The following is an 18,117-nucleotide window of genomic DNA, read 5'->3' on the forward strand; positions in this document are numbered from 1 at the left end:
GGAGGTACAGCACATGTTCTTTACGTTGCCTCTATCACAAACATATCGGTAACATGCGCGTATTCTGGCCCACCCGTGGACTTCTGGCAAAAACCGGCACCGCCGTTGGGTGGAAGGAGGGCGAAAGCATTGTGGTGGTCACTGTTGTTGACAAGGTATGTGCTGCGCCGCTTCTGTGCTGACTGACGCCAAGTTTGACACTCCAGCCACCGATGGCGCAAATGCGAATGGCAAGGAAAAGGCGACTGATGGGGAGGTTCGTCTGCTCCAACCTCTTGCACGCGTGCACCCTGCACAGCACGACACGTCCTCTGTCCCATCCGACGTCCACAGTGACCTGTTCTCGATCTGGACCGACTCTGGCCGACCGGTTGCGTACAGTGTCGATGCCGAGACGGTCTTGTACACACCTCCCAAGCCGCTTACTCACCTCACCCTTGGTGAGGTTGCCTCTGCTGCAACTGGCGGGGAGAACGGTGCAACCTCGGCGGCGCCCACAGTCAAGGACAGCGACCTCCGTCCGGTTCTGTCTTTGGTATGTACCCGCTCGCTGCTTCCTGTGCTAATGGCAGCTAAACGAGTCAACCGCGGCGCAGTCAACACTGGCACCGCCCAAGCGCAAGATTCTCCAGTACCTCGGCTGGGGCCGCAACGCTTTTACGACTTACCGCTTGCTGGGAACGTTCCGGACGCAGGCCAAGAACGGCTTTGGTCTCGTCCCCGCAGGCCTTGTCGCTCCCGGTGTAGCACACACGACCTCGGCAAGAACGCTGCCAACTGTTTCCCTCCCAGAATTTACCTTGCTCGGGCGTGACTTTGGCGGTGAGATCGGTGGCTATACGTTTGGTACAGACAGCGTGCTCGAGCGTCCAACTCCAATCACTGTTCTTCGCAACGCGTTTACGCTCTTCATGTTCTGGAGCACCATTGGGCTGTTTGCCCTCACGCTTATCCCATACTCTCAAAGCTTAATGGGAGCGTTTGTTGCCATTCTCACCACTGTTACCTCGGTTCTGTCCGCCGATGTGGTCTTGTTTGGCCGCACTTTGTCGCTTCGGCGCCACAGCGCGTTTTGTGAGTTGACTTGATGTGCATCTGGGGCTAATTCTCAAGTGAAGCAGGTGGCTGTTCGCAGCGACCAGGTCAAGACACTTGAGACTTCCATTCGCGCTGAAATTGACGGAGAGGCACCTACTAATGCCTTCCTTCAAGTGCGGAAGGCTGTCTTTGTGAGTAACATCGAGGCCAGGAGGCAGGCAGCTGACAATCAAAACAGACGGACATGCTCGGTGGCTTTTTCTTATCCGCCATTGTCTCTGCAGTTCTCGCCTTTTACCCAATGCCACCTCTCAGTGCCAGTGCCGTCGCTGACCCGATGGTTGCGGCGCTCCAATGGCTCAATGCGTGGCCGGTGGGCCTGAAGCTCAACACCCCGCTGAGCCAATACTTTTGCTCGGCGTTCAGCACCGTTCTTGTCGCATGGCGCGGTAAGTCGCTATGTGTCCGTCACAATTCAAAGCTTATTCCAGATGTCGTCGCTCCGCTTCTTACCGAGGTTCAAGGGCCAGCCATTACGGCCATCCTCCTCGTGGCACTTGGCGGACTCTCTTTTGCGTTTGCCCTGCTTTCGGACATGGTTACGCTCGTCACACTCCACCTCCGCCTATGCTACACTGTCATGGCCAAACTTTGTGGCTGGCAGCTTGCGGCGCTCAAGGGACTCTACGATCTCTTCCGTGGTGAGTTGACCTACAGCTGAACACTTCTGTATGCTGACTTTTAGGTAAACGCTGGAACGTACTTCGCCATCGCACCGACTCGCACGCGTACGATCTTGACACCCTCTTCCTTGGCACTCTGCTCTTTACTCTCTCGACCTTCCTGGCCCCGACCGTGCTGGCGTATGGCGCCCTGTTTGCCGTGGTGAGTACGGTCGGCCGCTGCCCTTCTTAACAACGGCACAATCTGACGTCAGATCAACCTTGCTATCGTGGGCGTTGAGGGTACACTCGCTCTTGCAGTCGGCGCACTTAACACGATCCCCACACACGCGCTCATGTCCCGTGTCCTCAAGCCCGCGAGCGTTCCAGGTGCGTAACAGCCGGGCTTTATTCGATGGGCTGACCCTTCCCAGCGGGCATTGTGTTCGACGTTGTCCCCCACCCTTCCGTCAAGGTTGGCGACTCTACCGCCCTTGCGCCACGCTTCACGCTACTTCTCAGGACCACACCGAAAAGCATTCCGACGATCGTTAGCGAGTGGTTGCGCGCAGCCCAACGTGCTGCTGGAACACCATAGAATGGAGGTACCCTATGCATGTCATGGTAGTGAAAAGGGTTGCATTATGGAAGCCTTCACCCATCCGTCTGGCTTTCCTGGCAAGGGATCGCGTCCCTGCTCATGTTAGCTACTGTCACTTGCAACAACTCAAATGCCTCACGGAGATTCTCTGCCATTGCTACGCAACGATGGCGGCCAGTCCCAGCTACACCGTGGCCACAAGCAGAGCCCAAGGCGCCTCCCCGCCACTTCCATCCAATGCCTGCGGGACTGAAGGGACTGAAGGGACTGAAGGGGAACACCCAACCGTTCGTCCGTCGTCCAAGGTTGTAAGAATTTGGAGAGCAGCATTGAAGGCAACTGCATGTCGTACACAGTCGCAAAAGTCGACCGCTGACCGGGCGTTATGAGCGGCCCAGAAGCACTCCGCACCGGGAGTGTTATGTGTGCCGGCTGCAAGTGCACAGCAGCTTGCAGCCAGAGGAGGGTAGGCAGTGGTACAGTACGACATGAATATCGATTCCTCGTTTGGGTGTGATGTACTATAGATGGTAAAGGTCAGGACAAGTCAGTTGAGGAGTGTTGGAGTCTCATATGTAGCTGTACATGTACACGCAGATGACGAGCGGTCGTTCATGCCGGATTGTGTAGGGCTGCAGTCAATGGGAAGGGGCTGGGGCCAGTAAATGATGACACCGTTTCACAAGTTGTGTGCGTGCAGACACGGCTCCAGGTTGCAGTCCATGGAGGAGAGTGGGGCTTCAAAAAGACATGTGTTGATTGTGGTGATACAGTGCAATATTTACGAGACGTAATTGGGATAATAACCAGTGCAAGAGAGACCCTCATGCTAAACATTAAGCAATAAGGAAGGCATTTTCTACCATTTTGTGATGGGTTTTAGGCCAACATCGGCGTACAGTACTTACGTGATCATGCACAGGTAGTGGGCTCGATTTCAACACAAATATGAATAGATGCATCTACGCTGTGAGTGTCCTTTACATTGTTCTACTGCGCAAACTTGCTCGACCTCCTCCAACGCCTGATTCTATCGCGCTGCCACCACAACAGTCCAAGGATGACGAGGAGGCCAAGAACAACACCAACGACCGCGCCAGCAATAGCGCCCTTTGACACACCACTGCGGCACGACAAGGCCGCGTCGCAAGGCTCGCCCTTGGGGATCGAATATGTCCCGCCCTGGACTTGGACATAATACGGGTCTGAGGACGAGTTGAGCAGTTGCCATGCCGCGAGAGCAGGAAGGTTGGCGTTGTAGTCCAGTGCAACTTCGCACTGCACCCAATCGTCACGCCAGTCCCAGAACTTGTCAGTCTTGAGCGGGCCGCCAACCAGGGCACCGTAAAGCACATAAGCTTCTGTTTCCGGGTCGGTGCGGATGTTGTTGATGTTGCTACCACCAGCGGCCAGGCCAGAGTGCGGGTTTTGAGGCGAGTTGGGATGCTGGCCCACCATGTAAACGGCTGAACAAGTTAGCACAAAGCAATACAATTGTCAGTCCACTCACAGCTCATAGGGTTGTCTCCAAGAGCATAACTCAACTGGCTCTGGGCATAGTTCTACGCAAGTCAGCACTTTAAATAGTTTGCGACCTCTCCTTACATTATATGAGGATGCTTTGTCAGTGCTTGAGGCCAGCGGGGCGTATCGGTTCAGAAGTGCGGCTGCCGCCAGTGCGGGGTTGAGACTTGCCTCGTCCGAGTCGCCATTGTAATAGAGGAGACCACCGTTGGTCATGAAGCCATTCTGAAGATGCGAGTTGACAATGGCGTCTAGGTACGCCTCAGACTCCTTCTGCCAGCCAGACACGTTCGCTTCGAGACCGGCACCGGCTGGCAGGCCGGGGCGCGCAGTCGAGATCTCCGCGAAGAGGAGGAAGGCCGCCGGTGTCCGGGAGTCCCAGTTCCACACAGACTGCTTGCCGCTCAGAGCATACTTTTGGTAATTGGTATACGCATCCACGTAGTAGGCAGAATTGTTAGTGGCTGCTGCGAGCGCAAGGCCCGCCACAGTCAGGTCGTCGCCAAAGCCGCTCGAGGTGTAAGCTTGCCCAATGGCAGGTACACTGTTAGAGTAGATAGCCTGGGTGGTGGTGTTGGCGACATTGTACAGAGTCTCAGCATGCTTGAGCAGCTGTCCGGCGTAAGTCTGGTTTGCAAGTGAGGCCGGCGCGTGCGAGCTGCTCGAAGTGTTCCAGTTGACGCCTTGGTAAAGGAGAGCTCCGATAGCAAATGCTGCGGCCGTCGACGCCCAGACGTCTGTCCCAGGTGCGGAGGCGTTGACGGGGTACGCAGTGCGAGGACCAGGAATTCCCAGGTCGCCTCCCCAATAGGCCTGGTCCACGTCAAGGGAGCCGACCTGCACGAACAGCTGGTCATCGGAAGGGTGCGCCTGTGAACTGTCAGCATGTGTGCCTTGTTGAGAACTGCGGATTGACTGCGGATGATGATGTTGTGTTATTTAGTTGCAGTCATACAAGAACCACACGCCACCGGGCCTTAGAGCCGTGGTGCCAATCGCAACAGTTGTTAAACTCACCCTCATGAGCCAGTCAAAGCCCCATCGTAGCGTGCCATCAAGGTAGGCAGTTTGAGCAGCAGTGTCGTATGCGGGGCCGTAGGAGAGACCACCCCACGCAAGCGCAAAGAGCGTGAACCCCAGAGGAAAGGTGGCTTTGATGTACTACTTGTTAGCATCGTGCAGAGACCCAAGCTCCGAGAGGTGAACGGAGCATGTGTGCACCAGTGAAAGGGCAGAACCCTATCACACCTGGCGCGTTGGTGTGTGGGAGACATAGAGACATAGCGTGACGTCGCCTGCACTGCTTCTTCGCCGCACATGGCTGCTACTCACATCTCCAGCGTCATACCACCCTCCACTGAGGTCGACTCCCCAGTCACTGCCATCGGTGGTGCAGCTGTTGTTTCGCCAGCTGACGCGATTGCCATAGGTTCCTTGGTCGAGGTTACCGCTGCGCTGAGCGTCGTAGAACCACAGCGAATTTCCCATCACAGTCTCCCACTGAGCATTTGGTGTGGCCGTGCTCGTTACGGTTGCTTGTGTTGCGCTTGGTGGGGAATACGTTGGTGAGGGCGTGAGCTGTGCTCTAGTGCCAGGGAGACCCAGCGAAAGGGCAAGCACGAGAGCGGCGCCCTTCATCATGGCGAGGAGGAAGAGGGAGAGGCAGGTCAAGTGAGAGAGACGAGTCGAAAGTTGATGATGAGGAACAACGGTCTGAACAAAATGGGGAGTGGTGGCTGATATGAGGCGATGCGAATCGATTGTGGGATCGAAAATAGACCAATGACGTCGACACGCACTACACAACAACAAGTTGTCTGCGACGGACGTTGAATGCGGGGATAGGTGTCGTATATGAGAATAAAGGGAGCAGTAGCGTGAGAGGGAGAGAGGGAGAAGCAATGGGGATGACCGAAAGCTGTGCTTTGGTGCAATGTAGCAACGACGCATGCCTGGGCAAGCTTGGTAAACATGCGGAACTCGATTTTCCAGGCTTTGGCCGTGGATCCCGTCCCTAGCGCCACCACAGCCGTACACCGAAGGAGCAACAGGCAAAAAGTGAATGGAGTGCATGGAGTGGTGCCTGGCGCGCGTGATTTGTGGATGCCATCCCAGCCATCCCGGCCATCCCGTATGTTGGGCACGTGTGGACGTTTTCAACGATGTTGACGCACAAGGTTGCGGGTTGCATGAATACATTTCTAAAAGTTTACGATAACGGGACATGCAGGTGCAGGCACGTTGCAACCTAATGGACTTCACTGTTTTTGTCAACAACGGTCTACCAGGGTACTCACAGAGAGCCATACTCAACGACACGGAACAGTCTCTCGTCTCTCATTTGGTTCGAGTATCCAACGCTGACAAGTCAGGCCACTGTTTGCTACCCAATACTCACTGGTAGCGCCAGTCGAGACCAATATCGGCCCGGTCAACCGTGCGCTCTTTCCAGTCCTTCATCTCAGAGTCAGGTATGATGCGATACAGAACCTGTGGTCCGTCAGACAGCCAGTACGCGATGGTGTTCTCATTTACATAGACGCGGATGTGGACTTGTGGCTTGGGAAGCATGGTGATTGAGACCGATGGCTCAATCTGATCCCTGCTGAGAATTCTTTTTGTAAGAAACCGAACCAAAGCCGCGATGAGCCGTACCTATACGCCTAGGTCTGTCAGTTCCGATAGAAAGGTGACCTCCGTACTCACGACATGCTTGGCTTTTCCAAGGGAAGGAAGCCAACTCGAGATCATCTGACTGCGTGCCTCGGGTGGCAGACCGACTTCTTTGAGGACACTCTCCATGTGTGGCAAGAACAGCGCCAGCGGAAGAACGTGGGCAGTCTTGGGGCTGACGTCGGGGTAGGCTGTAGGGGTTCAGCTCGCGACTTGCTGTACTGGCTCACCTGGTATCAGTGGGTCTGTGGGTTTAGGATCTTTTGGCTTATCCTTGACAGGACTAGGACTGCCGCGAGTTAGATGATAAAGCATTTTCTGCTTGACTTACATCATTTCGTAGTACAGGCCACCTGCTTCCATGCCAGTGAGGAGATCCACCACAACCCCGCTGGGCTTGACACGGAGGAACCACTTGAGCGCGCTGCCTTTCAATGGGGCTGTAGGGTACGCCTGCAGAATCTGCCAGCCTTTCACCTGGACCGATACCTCCAGCTGAGAGCCGTTAGACGATACCGCAGCGAAAACGCCGACTCACGCTTCGATCTTCTGCAGAGTAAACCTCAATCTGTGGACGTGCCGAACGGGGCCGGAAAATGACACGAGCCGTGTTTTTATCGGCCACCGTCCCTAAACGTCAGTACACCGGTGTTTTGCAAGACGTACAATGAGTGAAGATTTGGTTTTCTGGGAGCTGCCAGCCCTTGAACTTTTGCGACAACGTTGACGGCTCAATGGTCATGAAACCAAGGTATTCTGCATTGTAAGCCTTCGGTTAGGGCGTGATAACTTACCTCCAGCTGGTGGTCCCTTTCCAAGTTCCCTGTCGTCAGAGTCACTATCAGTCTGAACGGCTTACCCAGAAATTTTTGCTTCAACAGCCAGCGTCTTTCCAGCGATAGTGTCACATGAGAGGTTCTGTTTCGCTGCCACGACTGGAATGGTCACCATGTCGCCCTCACCGCACACTCACTTTTGGGCTCCGCGGGTTTTGGGGGTGCAACAGCAGAGGCAGCAGCCCCGCCACCTGCCGCTGCAGCAGCAATCATAGCTTTTCCTCCATCCTTGGGGACAACTGTGACGACCAATTGGATGAGCATCTTGCCTGAACACGCCAGGTGGTAGGTTGAGTCATCGACGCTGACGCAGTCAGCGGCCAATACCGAAGGTGGCAGTAAGATAACACCCCTCGAGAACAAAGAACGAGACATGGGAGAACAGCACCACCACGTCGAGGGAGTTCACTTCAGTTGCACTGTGAACGACACCACTGGAGAACAGGAAACTCACATTCCAATGGTTCCTTGTGTTGGAGCAAAGGGGTAGTACGCCATTAGGGCACCCGCCTCAGCAATGGGCACAGAAATGTGAACCCAGTGAGTGGATTGTGGGATGTGGAGTTTTTCGTAGACGGCAGTTATACATTTCTGATGATCAGTTAACGCTTAATAAAGGGTGCATAGAGGCCAGGGAGATGACATGGGACGCTGGGTGCACTTGCGACAAGGTGCACTTGCCACAAGGTGCTGTTCTTGCCCCTCTTACCCAAAAGTGCTCAATGATCACTCTATGTGGTGGAGGCGGTATGTGAGTGGTGAGAGGTGCAAGCAACACCAGTCTTCCTTGTTGAATGGCAGAAACACCTGTGCTACAGTACCAAATGTTGTGGGTGCGTGAGAGACCGATGGTCGCCACAGGATGAACTTGTTTGCCATCAGGCTGTTGGTCCATCACCTGCAGCCGGCCTAATCTCCTCGTTGCCCTCCAGGTCTGACGGGCACGGCAGCAAGAGACATTGGACCACTTTGAGGTGGCTTTGGCCCACCCCCAAACCAAACACATGCCCATGTCATGTTCTGTACTGTGTGCCTTCCGTGGTTGGCAACAACGAACAGGTCGAACAGGGGGGGACAGAAGGACGCACTTCAAAGGAGGGGGGCCATTCGAGCATGTACTGCTGGCCTGCGCAGTTGACCAGCACCATGCGCTGTAGGCCCATCATGTTGGCGTGGTGAGGGGGTTGTAATGAATGCGCGGGCAGAGAAGCCGAGTGGTGACGTGCGGGGAGAGAGGGGGGCAGCCGGGGGAGGAGACGTTGGGAGGAGTGGAGCGTCAAAGGGAGGAAGGCGGCGTCAGGAGAAAGCGAGAATTGGGGTGGCCATGGGAGCAGCACAACAACCTACCTCGGAGACGGATGACACACACCCGAGCGATGGCTGGGTGTGTGTGTGCGTGTGTGTGTGCGTGCGTGTGCGTGCGCACGGTTCGCCCCGTCCACCAGGCCCACTGCTGGGCACTGGCCTCGCCAGCTCGCGAGCAGTGTGTCTGTGCGTGGCACACACACGCCCCCGCGTGTACCGTGCCGTGGCGGTACCCTTTTTGGTGCGGGGTCATGGTGTTTCCTTCTGCAATGGCTTTTGTGCACTCCTACAATCGTCCTACACCCCCCCGTCATGCCCGTCAGGCAAAACTCAAAAAAAAGGTCTGGTCCTTGTGCGCAGTGCAAATGCGGCCCTGTGCCGTCCTTTCGGACTCCGACACACCGTCAACATCCGGCCCGCATGGTCGTCCGTTGCCCTTTTGCCGTCTAGGCCGAGAGGGCGGCCGACAGAGGACCGGTCCGAACCAACCACTCGACGCTGTCGCAGATCCACCATCATGCTGCCACCCCACCTACAGCTCTGCGCTCCACATGGTCACATTGGGGCGCGGACGCGGGGTGAACGGTCTTGCGCTTCCGTGGCTGACTCGTATCTGATTCGTGTCTGCAAGTCTGACCATCGGAGGACACTCTGTTCTCCAAAGTTTTACTAAGCGCGCCATGTCCCTTCTGCTGACCCGACTGGCAGTCTCCTCAACGATCCCACAAACGCAGAGCGTATAATGTACACAGGCCCACGTCCGCGTCCCCAACACGTATCAGTATGATGAGGCACCAGGTGACCACTGATCCACTGAAGCGTGGCGTCCATCAACGCCTGCGGCGTGTAAGAGCTGCGCACCAGAAAACGCCCCTCCTTCGTCCTCCGACACCATTGTGAGTGTGCCTCCCCAAGCCCAAACTCTATCGCCTGCAACGGCACTTCACAACACCCATACGCCATTGCCAGCCCAACGGCCATTCGCCTAGCGGCTTACGCGGAGGATGGTTGTGAATCCGCAACCAAACGCGTATGGGCCACCGTGCGGCTGCCGTCGTGACAAGGCTGCATCCATTCTGCCCGTTAGCGCCGGGCCGGTGCGTTGTTGAAAGAGGGAGGGTCAGGCGCCCGCGGTGCCACAAAGTGGCGACAAATCGTCTGGTCAAATGTCTCACATCGTTGGGTGGATCTGACATGTTTCTTGGGGGACACAGCAAAGAGTTGTTCGGCGCCGGCACCAACGTACCTTTTGAGTGAAGGAAAGGAAGAAGGCCACTTGCAGCACCTCCGTGTTGACCTTACGCTGTACCGATGTATATAATCAGATTTTTGTTCAAATGTGCCACAGGGAGGGCCTCGGGGGCACAAAAACCGGCAGATGTTCATTCCAGAACAGTGCCACGCCCCAGTTCACCACCATGCACCCTCGGCACCTGCGGGACGGATTCTCTGAAAGGAAAAAGGGCTATCCAAACACGATACATCTCAATCGAGGTGCCTGGAACGGCTGAGATCGCAGAGAAAGATGCATGTGAGCATGCCGGCACGCGACGCCTGTTGTTGTCGCGGCGCTGGTGGGGGGGGGGGGGGGGGTGGGGCATTTGACGTTTTGCCTCGGCGACGCGTCCAATCGCGTAAAACTCGTCCACGAGGCGGCAGGCACAGGATCGAGGATCATAGGTGGCGATAGCAGGTCAACCTCGGGGGTGCGGATGGGCTTGTCTGACTTTTTGGCACTCCCCCCAGGGACTGGCTGGGCTGGGATGGTATGCATGCATGTGGCCCCTATGCGTCAAGTCTAATACGCGCGTTTCGAGGTGCGAATAAATACCAACAATCCAATTCAGATCCGAAACTTCTTGGCCGCTCTCATATTCTCCTTGTTCTTCTTCAATGGATCCATCGTCTACGTCAACGTAGGCAGGTATCTACTAGCTTCGGGCAGAATAAACAATTTTGGCGCAGCCGGCTTGCGGCGCTCTCAATACGAACGAATCTTCTCCTATCTCTTCTTGCTACGTGTTGGCACGCCCAGCGCGCTGATGCGGCGTGGATTAGGGCAGCTTTGGCAGCCGCTGGGCCAATACGTGTTCTCTCCAAATGCGCGGTGGATGGGTGACGCCGTCCTTGGCGTTGACCATCTTGCGCGTCTCGGTCGTGGTTGTGTCGGTTGCCTCGAAGGCTTTACTCGGCGATCAGGACCTTGCCTTTGTCGTCCGTCGTCCCAGGGCGCTCGCGGGGCACTCCTCCGGGCACGCCTGCACGCTCGTCATACTGCGCGGCACCCGGGTATGGGTAGGGGCCACGAGGGGGCACATCACCGGTGTTGGGACGCGAGTGCTGCGTGTCCTGCTGAGGCGAGCCGAGAAGGGCGCTGATGGCGAGTGATGAGCGGCGCTCAGAAGCGGAGGGGAACCACATCTCGCCGTGCGGGCCCGGTTGACGGGGCTGATCAGGTGGGGGGGCACCGTCGTTGCTGTTGCGCGAGTGCTTGCGCTCACCGCCGGCCTCGTCCTCGGCGCGGCGCTTACGCCCGTCGTAGCCAGGATAAGGGTATGGCCCACCGGCGTTGTACTGGAAGGGTGACTCGCCGGGGGGGGCATAGTTGGGAGGGTAAGCGCCCGCCGGAGGCTGACCACCAGCGCTTCCTGGAGGAGGAGGAGGCACTGCCGAGGGGAAGGTGGCCTGCTGCTGTTGGGCAGGAGACTGCTGGGCGTAGTAGCCGTGACCTTGCTGAGCGGGGTAGTAGTAGCCGCCAGACGACCCAGGGGGTGGTGGACCATAGCCTTGACCTTCCTGGGGGTGACCGGGCGGATAGGGGTGCTGGCCTTCAGCAGGCGGCACAGCTCCCTGTGGGTACATGCTTGGATCAGCGGGAGGGTAGCCGGCGTGGTGAGCCGGGGGCGACGTCCAGTTACCAGCCGTTGGCACTGCAGCAGCTGGGTGCGGGTACATGGGTGAGTGCGGAGGGGGTCCGTGAGCCGAGGTAGGAGGCTCGGAATCGGCATAGTGACCAGGTACGGGCATTTCTCTACCGTTTGACGACACCGGTCGGTAGGATGACTCATCGGCTGTGCCATACCCCGAGCCTGCGGTACCGGGAGGGGCGTTGGCGGTGGGCGGGCGTCCATGGGAAGAAGGCGGCGGCGGCGGCTCCGAGTAATAACCTGCATGAGGGTATCCAGCAGAAGGTGGTCGGCGAGACGGCCCCGCGTCATCTGCATATCCGACGGATCCAGCAGTTCCAGGAGGGCCTTGCTCACCCGGCACACCGACATAGCCACCGTACTCCATCCAGCTATTGCCGGCGGTACGGGGACGGGTGTGGTCAGGAGGAGGACCCCACTGCTGGGGGTGGTAGCCCGGTGGAGGGTAGACACCTCCAGGAGGGGGCACTGCAGCACCACCAGCGCTCTTGCTGCCCCGCTCTCCCCGAGGACGCTCGACGGCGTTCTTGGGCACCTCGACAACTTCTCCCCTACGGCGCTGGTCACGGTTGGCGCGTTGGGACAATGCAGCGTGGACCGAGGCGAGCGATGTAAGCATGGCCTCGTTCAGTTGGGTCTGGTCCGCGTGAACGGTGGCTGCGTGCTGGCGCAGGTTGTCGAGACGAGAAAACGCCTTGCCGCAGTGGCAAGGGAAGGGACGCTCGCCAGTGTGCTTGCTGCGGGTTGAGTCAGCTACAGTAATCAGAGGTTTCATGACCAAGAGACTCACCGCACATGGCGGGCCAAGTGTTCACTGCGAGTAAACACCTTGTCGCACTCCCCGAAGCCGCGGCAGCGAAACATCTTGCCGCCCGAGATGCCGACCGGGACAATGGGAGCACCGTCTACGGTATAGTTGGTTGGCGGGCGAGCGTTGGCCGTGGGAGGCGGGGAAGGGAGGTTTGGGTCCTGGTTTTGACCCGGCATGCCGTAGTAAGGAGCTGGGGGTTGCGGGGGGTAGCCAGCGGACCCGCTCATAGGGGTGAGAGACTGTGCTGGGTAACCGTGAGAGGAGCCCGGAGCAGGGCCAAGCTCGTGAGGAGCGTAAACTTGAGATGGTGACTGAGGAGGAGGTGCGCCTTTGGCGTAAGCTGCACCAGTTCCAGCGGAGTGAAGACGTTCAGGAGAAGGAGCCTCTGGAGGAGGTGCGCCGTGTGCCGATCCGGGAGCGGGGCGGCTGTAGTAGCCCTGGTAAGAAGTCCTGTCGTCGGTTGGAGGATACGACATGGACGACGTGTGTGGGCGATCGAGGGCGGCGTGCGGTGGCAGGCTCAGCGGTGCGGTCGTCGTGAGGGACATGAAAGGGCCGGTTGTCGGGGACGTGGGGGGGGCCTGTACTGCTGGAGGCCGAGGAGCGGCGAGTGGATAGGACAGGTGGCCGATCCAGATTATGGAGCTGAGGAGAACGAATGTCAGTACAAGTGTGGTGCACAGGTGGATGGATGAGTGATGGTGCAAACAAGAAAATAGGGGGAGCGGAGGGAGAAATGTAGGGGTGGAGGAACGCGACCTGATCGCCCAGGGGGTATAAGAGCATCGCGGCTGTGGCTGAGGAAAAGGACATCAAGAGTCACGATTTGGGGTGCGAGGGTGGGAACAATGGCCACTGGACACTGGACACGAGTGGTGTGCTTAGGTGAGTGAGGTGGTGCATGGCACCTCCACCCTCGGCTGCAACACCACCCTCAACAACAATGCACAGTAACGAGTATGGGTGGCGAACCAATCGAGGATGACGTGGGGCCAAGATCTCACGCGTAGAGCGAAAGAATCGGTAGGCTCCCACGCCAAACAACAGCCTCCCGCTGTTGCGCCCGGAGGGTATGCAGCACGGGCTGACAGCGCAGCACCTAACGCGAAGGAGGGGGGTGGATGTGTTGAGAATGTTTGTGCCATTGCGCGCCTGAAGGAGGCGACGGCGACCGCTGGTGCGGCTGGCCTGCTGGGTAGGCCTTGATTCCCTGCCCCGCGCGGTGTGGGGTGCGTACATCCCAACCAAGCTCATCATCATGCTGGAACATCCACTCGAGTGTGTAGTAACCACAAAGAACATGCGAAGGGGCTTGATGGAACCTTCACGGCCCCACAATGCTATCTGACGGGGATGGAATCGTGACTCGAATGGCGCACAAACTCACCTGCGCTCGGACTCTCCGCACTGGTGTTTGACGGGCCGCCGTTTTCAAGCTGTGCACAAGGTCAGCTGAGAACGAGGGAAGGGTAACAATGCCGACACCGGTGGCCACTGGAAGGCGCGGGGGGTTCCGCACTAGGGTCGGCGCTCCGTCCAACTAGTCCCATGCAACGGCTCCACTTGTTGCACGGAGCAAGAGTGAGATGGACGGACAGGTGCCCAGAACGGTCGAGGTCGCCTGCGCGACGACGAACCGACGTGGAACGTTGGACGAAGGCCGTTTGCAAGCGGTGCGCCCCCCGATAAGCTGTCGACAGGACAGGCCCCAGTTACGGTCGGCGCCGGCGGCGGGGAAGATAGCCACTGACAGGTACGGCGAGGATTGGGGATTGGGCGCCGGAGGTTGACGATGGACGACCAAGAGATGCAATGCAACAAGCTTGGTGTTGAGTCGCGGTCGTGGAGGTAGTAGGTGTTTGGTAGTGGTGGGAGTGTGGGTGGGGTTGTTGGGCTGTGCGAGCAGATGGGTGTATTCGGGGCGTTCGGGCAATCGCAGCGAGGTCGGGATTGCTTACGACCACCTGGCTGGGAGAAATGCAAGATCCGACGGGGGAGAGGCAGATGCGGCGTGAAGTGCGAGTGCTGGGTGGGTGGATGGGGGGGGGGGGGAGGGGGGGGGGGTTGTGGTGCAAACGAACAAGGTGTGGTTGATGCAGGCGAGAGTTTTAACGAGGGAGATGTGAGAGACGTAGAAAGAGAGAGAGAAGTAATTGGGTGGACTCTGTGGGTGAAGGGTGTGTGTGTGTGTGTGTGTGTGTGTGTGCGTGCGTGGTGTGTGTTGTGGTGAGGAGAGGGGAGAGGTGAGGTGAGGTGAGATGAGGAGAGACGGTGCGCAGGGTACAATGTCCTGGACGACCTGGTCGCTGTGGGACGGCAGAATGGCAGAGACTCGTCGGTGGGTGCGTGTGTAGGGTGTGTCAGTATCGGCTTGGGGTGAGGGGAGAGGGGAGAGGGGAAGGGGAGCGGGGGAGGCGGAAAAGCCTGGGCGGGTTTGTGCGAGAGAAAGTGTGTGTGTGTGCGGGCTTGCGTGCGTACGTGCGTGCGTGCGCCGCCGCCGTATACAAACGGGGGGAGAGGGCCAAACGGGGGAGAGGGGCAAAAGGTCTCGGGGTCTCTCTGCTGTTCTCGTTCGGGGCCTGCTTGCCTGTGGGCAGATGGGGGGCGGGAACTTGCGAGAGGGGAGGGGGGAGAGGGGGAGAGAGAGGGGGGTGTGGGGAGGCGGGCGGTTGCAGGGCGAAGAGCTGCAGCGACGGGCTGTAGCCGCAGCACGCAGATTCGCAGCCAGCAGCAGGGCGAGCGCAACAGAGGCCAACAGGGCATGACAACAGAAGGAAGCGCAGCTCTGGCCGCTGGCGGCTGGGGCTCGCGGCCACAGGGTACAGAGGGTGCTTGTATGCGTTTTTCTCAGCGAGCCAAATGCATCATCCATCATCATCATCACCATCATCATCGGACTTTCAGCCCCCGCTCGCTCGGTACTGTACACACACTCACGCAGTATTCGCCGTTTGGACACGGTCGTTGCACATACATACCTGCGTCATTCACTGGCTTGGCCTCCGCGGTGCAACCTCGTCCCAGCTACTGTATATGCAGGCGCCTCGCCGTTTCTCGGTCGCTTGCGTTTTTCTTGTCCTGTACGTTGCGAACTGCGAATTTGCGATGGATTGCGGTACCCCCACAGAGCAGTCTCGTTGTACGGGCCTGTGGCCTGTTGGGTGTGTGCATGTGTGTGTGTGTGTGTGTATGTGGGTGTGTGTGGGTGGATGCAGTCGGTGTGTGCGTGTGATGGTTGCCCTGTCAGGCACGGTTCGCGTCCGCCCAGCGGTGGAGGCTTCGCGACAGCCGTTTAACGGCGGTGTCACTGCGTGTCGTCGTCGTCGTCGTCGTCGTCTTCTGTCTTCCATCGCGCACCCATCTCGGCCTTCTCTCACATCTCTCTTTGTCGCTTTCTTGTTAGAGAGCACAGGTTCACGCTCACACACACTGCCCCTGGTGCCAAACTCCAGGCACACCAGTTCGCCTCCTTGACTGTTCTGGCCCGGCCAACAGACCTCCCCACCCATCACACCCTGTCACCTGTCAGCCAACTTGCAACTGGTGCATCTGGGCAGCTCTGCCCGCCCAGCCCCGCCCCCCCACCCCCATGCCCCCGCTGTCCTTCTCCCCCTCCGCCCATTCGCTCCCCTCGCCTAAACCCCCCGGTTTCACCCCGAACCAGTTCCCCCCGTCTCTTTGCCGCACCCCCCACGGAGACAACCTGAAACCCCGCCCAGCCTCTTTCTCTTTCTCTTCCTTCCCCTACCCTGCCTAGCCTCCTCCCTCTCTCCCCCGTCCTCCCCCCCCCACCCCCACCCACCCCCTTTCGCGCTTTGCGTCTTAGCCCGCGCCCGGCCCCAACGCCTGTGCTTCTGTTTTGATCCCCATGTCACCGTTTTATTTCCTTTCATGCCACTTCTCAGCCATCCTGTTCCGAATCCCAACCGGTGATCACTGTGATCACTGATGCTTGCTATCTCTCCTACAAGCTTACCCACCCATACACACTGTTGCATCCCTCTCCCTTGCCGCTCATCTCCTCTCTGTAACATGACGCGAGGAACCCGGTGGGCCTGGCCTGGGCCGGCCCCTGCTCCCAGAGATCCAGAGAGAGAGAGAGAAACGCAAGACGCCAGAAGCATGTCGTCCACTAGCTACAGTACCGAGCACCCACTGCCAACGCCTCGTTTGCACGCCGGCCCCGACGCCAACAAAACGCCCAGCTCAAACATGTTGCATCTTGCTCTCGCTAGCTCGCTAGCGTACTAGCGTCTCAATCAACCGTCAAAGCCATCCGCATTTGCTCATGCGTCAGGTCGTATTTTTGCCGGAGGAAGGGGTCGATCCCGACCTCTGATTCTGGTTAACAACACGGGCAAGATCGAACTTGACAAGGCCCATCCATACACAGGGACGGGTCTTTGACATGCCACAACACGCTCACGCAGAGTTTACCTCACAACCCTTGCATGACGGTACGCAATTATGAACGCAGCTCCGATGATAATGTCGACGGCGTCGGTGTGTCAGTGGCAATTAGTTGTCGGGGATCAGTAGTTGTGCGTGTGTGCGTGTGTGTGTGTGTGCTTGTGTGTGACACGGACACGCCTGTTGGGAGTGGATATCCACATCCATATTGATTCTGTCTCCCTTCGGTAAGGTCGGTAACTTGTCAACCTGTTGGCAAGCCGTGGGCGTGGCAACTGCACGGGACGGGTAAAACATGGTCTCCTCCAAACGGGGCTAACGGGGGCCGCTATTTGGCAGGTGTGACGTAGGCGCAGTCAGAGGCGGTATCGATGCGAGGGAGGTTGACGGAGCTGTACAGCACATGAAGCAGCAAGTTGGCATGCGCGGTTCAAGGATGAGGAACTGCGTTCCCAGCGCGCACCCTGGACAGCACTTTTTACCGTCGGAAGAAGGAGTGTGAGGCTTGACAACAATCGCTCTTTGTGTGATCTGTGATGCATCGATGCATTCTTCGGCTTCACGTGGTCTTGACGCTAGGTGGCCGGTGGTGAAGATGTTATTCCGTGTCCAGCAGGGACATATCTGTACTGTACGTGTGTTCTGTGTTGTCTGTCTTGTGTGTAATTCTGTAACCGATGCACCATGCACATATGAAACCAGACGCGGCCAGACGTGTGCCGAACGGGGCCCGGAAGAAGCAAGGATCGTATTGTTTGATGTGCCACACACCACTCTCTGAGCTCTGTACCTCTGTCGCTCGCTCGCTCATTGATTATTGACCAAATAAGGTGGCGTCGACCACGCCCCGCAAGCGCCACCTGCTATTCTGCCGAGCGGCGGCGGCGGCGGCGGCGGCGGCGGCGCAGAGGCAGCAGATGGAGGCGTTTAGCGCTTGCGGCATAGTGACGAAAAGTAGTGCGACGCCTCTCGACGCCACCACGGACTGCTGTCTCCACTAGCGTGCGCCCTGACGCTGTTTGCCGGGCCCTCGTCTGTTCTCCACACTCCCCCCCCCCGGCCCACTTGCGGCCTCCAGGCCACCACAGGCACATCAGCAGCAACAGCACACGCTGCCCGCACCCCTTTCCCCTCTCTCCCTCTATCTCTCCACCTCTCTTCTCTTGACTTGCTCGCGATCTATTGAGCTACTGATCAACTGACTTTCTGGTGATTCGTTTCTCTCGTTTCCCTCGTTCGCTCCGTCACTCGTGATCGTTGACGACCCCCTTCCCTTCCCTCGTGTCAACCCCCACAGTTCCGGAATTCCACACCTCGGCAACTTTGCCTC

At 58.1% G+C, this 18,117-nt stretch overlaps 4 protein-coding genes across 4 annotated transcripts; 1 reads left to right on the forward strand and 3 right to left on the reverse strand.

Annotated features, from left to right (window-relative positions):
- Positions 1-53: 53 nt before the first annotated feature.
- GPI1 (phosphatidylinositol N-acetylglucosaminyltransferase subunit gpi1) lies at positions 54-2,298 on the forward strand (the record flags this gene model as incomplete). Its single annotated transcript, XM_028616447.1, has 9 exons — positions 54-155; positions 194-535; positions 597-1,074; positions 1,114-1,229; positions 1,277-1,487; positions 1,530-1,739; positions 1,784-1,923; positions 1,976-2,090; positions 2,135-2,298. The coding sequence occupies 9 exons, from the start codon at positions 54-56 to the stop codon at positions 2,296-2,298; spliced, it is 1,878 nt and encodes a 625-aa protein (XP_028480304.1).
- Positions 2,299-3,291: 993 nt separating this feature from the next.
- On the reverse strand, positions 3,292-5,466 carry EHS24_000624 (uncharacterized protein; the record flags this gene model as incomplete). Its single annotated transcript, XM_028616448.1, has 5 exons — positions 3,292-3,767; positions 3,812-3,863; positions 3,907-4,695; positions 4,843-4,986; positions 5,158-5,466. 5 exons carry the CDS (start codon positions 5,464-5,466, stop codon positions 3,292-3,294), a joined length of 1,770 nt encoding a protein of 589 aa, XP_028480305.1.
- A 607-nt stretch (positions 5,467-6,073) lies between these two features.
- EHS24_000625 (uncharacterized protein) lies at positions 6,074-8,500 on the reverse strand (the record flags this gene model as incomplete). The annotated part of the gene is made up of 15 exons (XM_028616449.1): positions 6,074-6,086; positions 6,123-6,185; positions 6,224-6,315; positions 6,361-6,439; positions 6,481-6,488; positions 6,532-6,689; positions 6,729-6,787; positions 6,830-6,993; positions 7,037-7,128; positions 7,165-7,254; positions 7,293-7,321; positions 7,358-7,433; positions 7,472-7,638; positions 7,789-7,925; positions 8,423-8,500. 15 exons carry the CDS (start codon positions 8,498-8,500, stop codon positions 6,074-6,076), a joined length of 1,305 nt encoding a protein of 434 aa, XP_028480306.1.
- Positions 8,501-10,823: 2,323 nt separating this feature from the next.
- On the reverse strand, positions 10,824-12,925 carry EHS24_000626 (uncharacterized protein; the record flags this gene model as incomplete). The annotated part of the gene is made up of 2 exons (XM_028616450.1): positions 10,824-12,303; positions 12,357-12,925. The coding sequence occupies 2 exons, from the start codon at positions 12,923-12,925 to the stop codon at positions 10,824-10,826; spliced, it is 2,049 nt and encodes a 682-aa protein (XP_028480307.1).
- Positions 12,926-18,117: the final 5,192 nt, after the last annotated feature.

Source organism: Apiotrichum porosum (assembly GCF_003942205.1).
Source record: "Apiotrichum porosum strain DSM 27194 chromosome Unknown scaffold_1, whole genome shotgun sequence".
Taxonomy (NCBI): domain Eukaryota; kingdom Fungi; phylum Basidiomycota; class Tremellomycetes; order Trichosporonales; family Trichosporonaceae; genus Apiotrichum; species Apiotrichum porosum.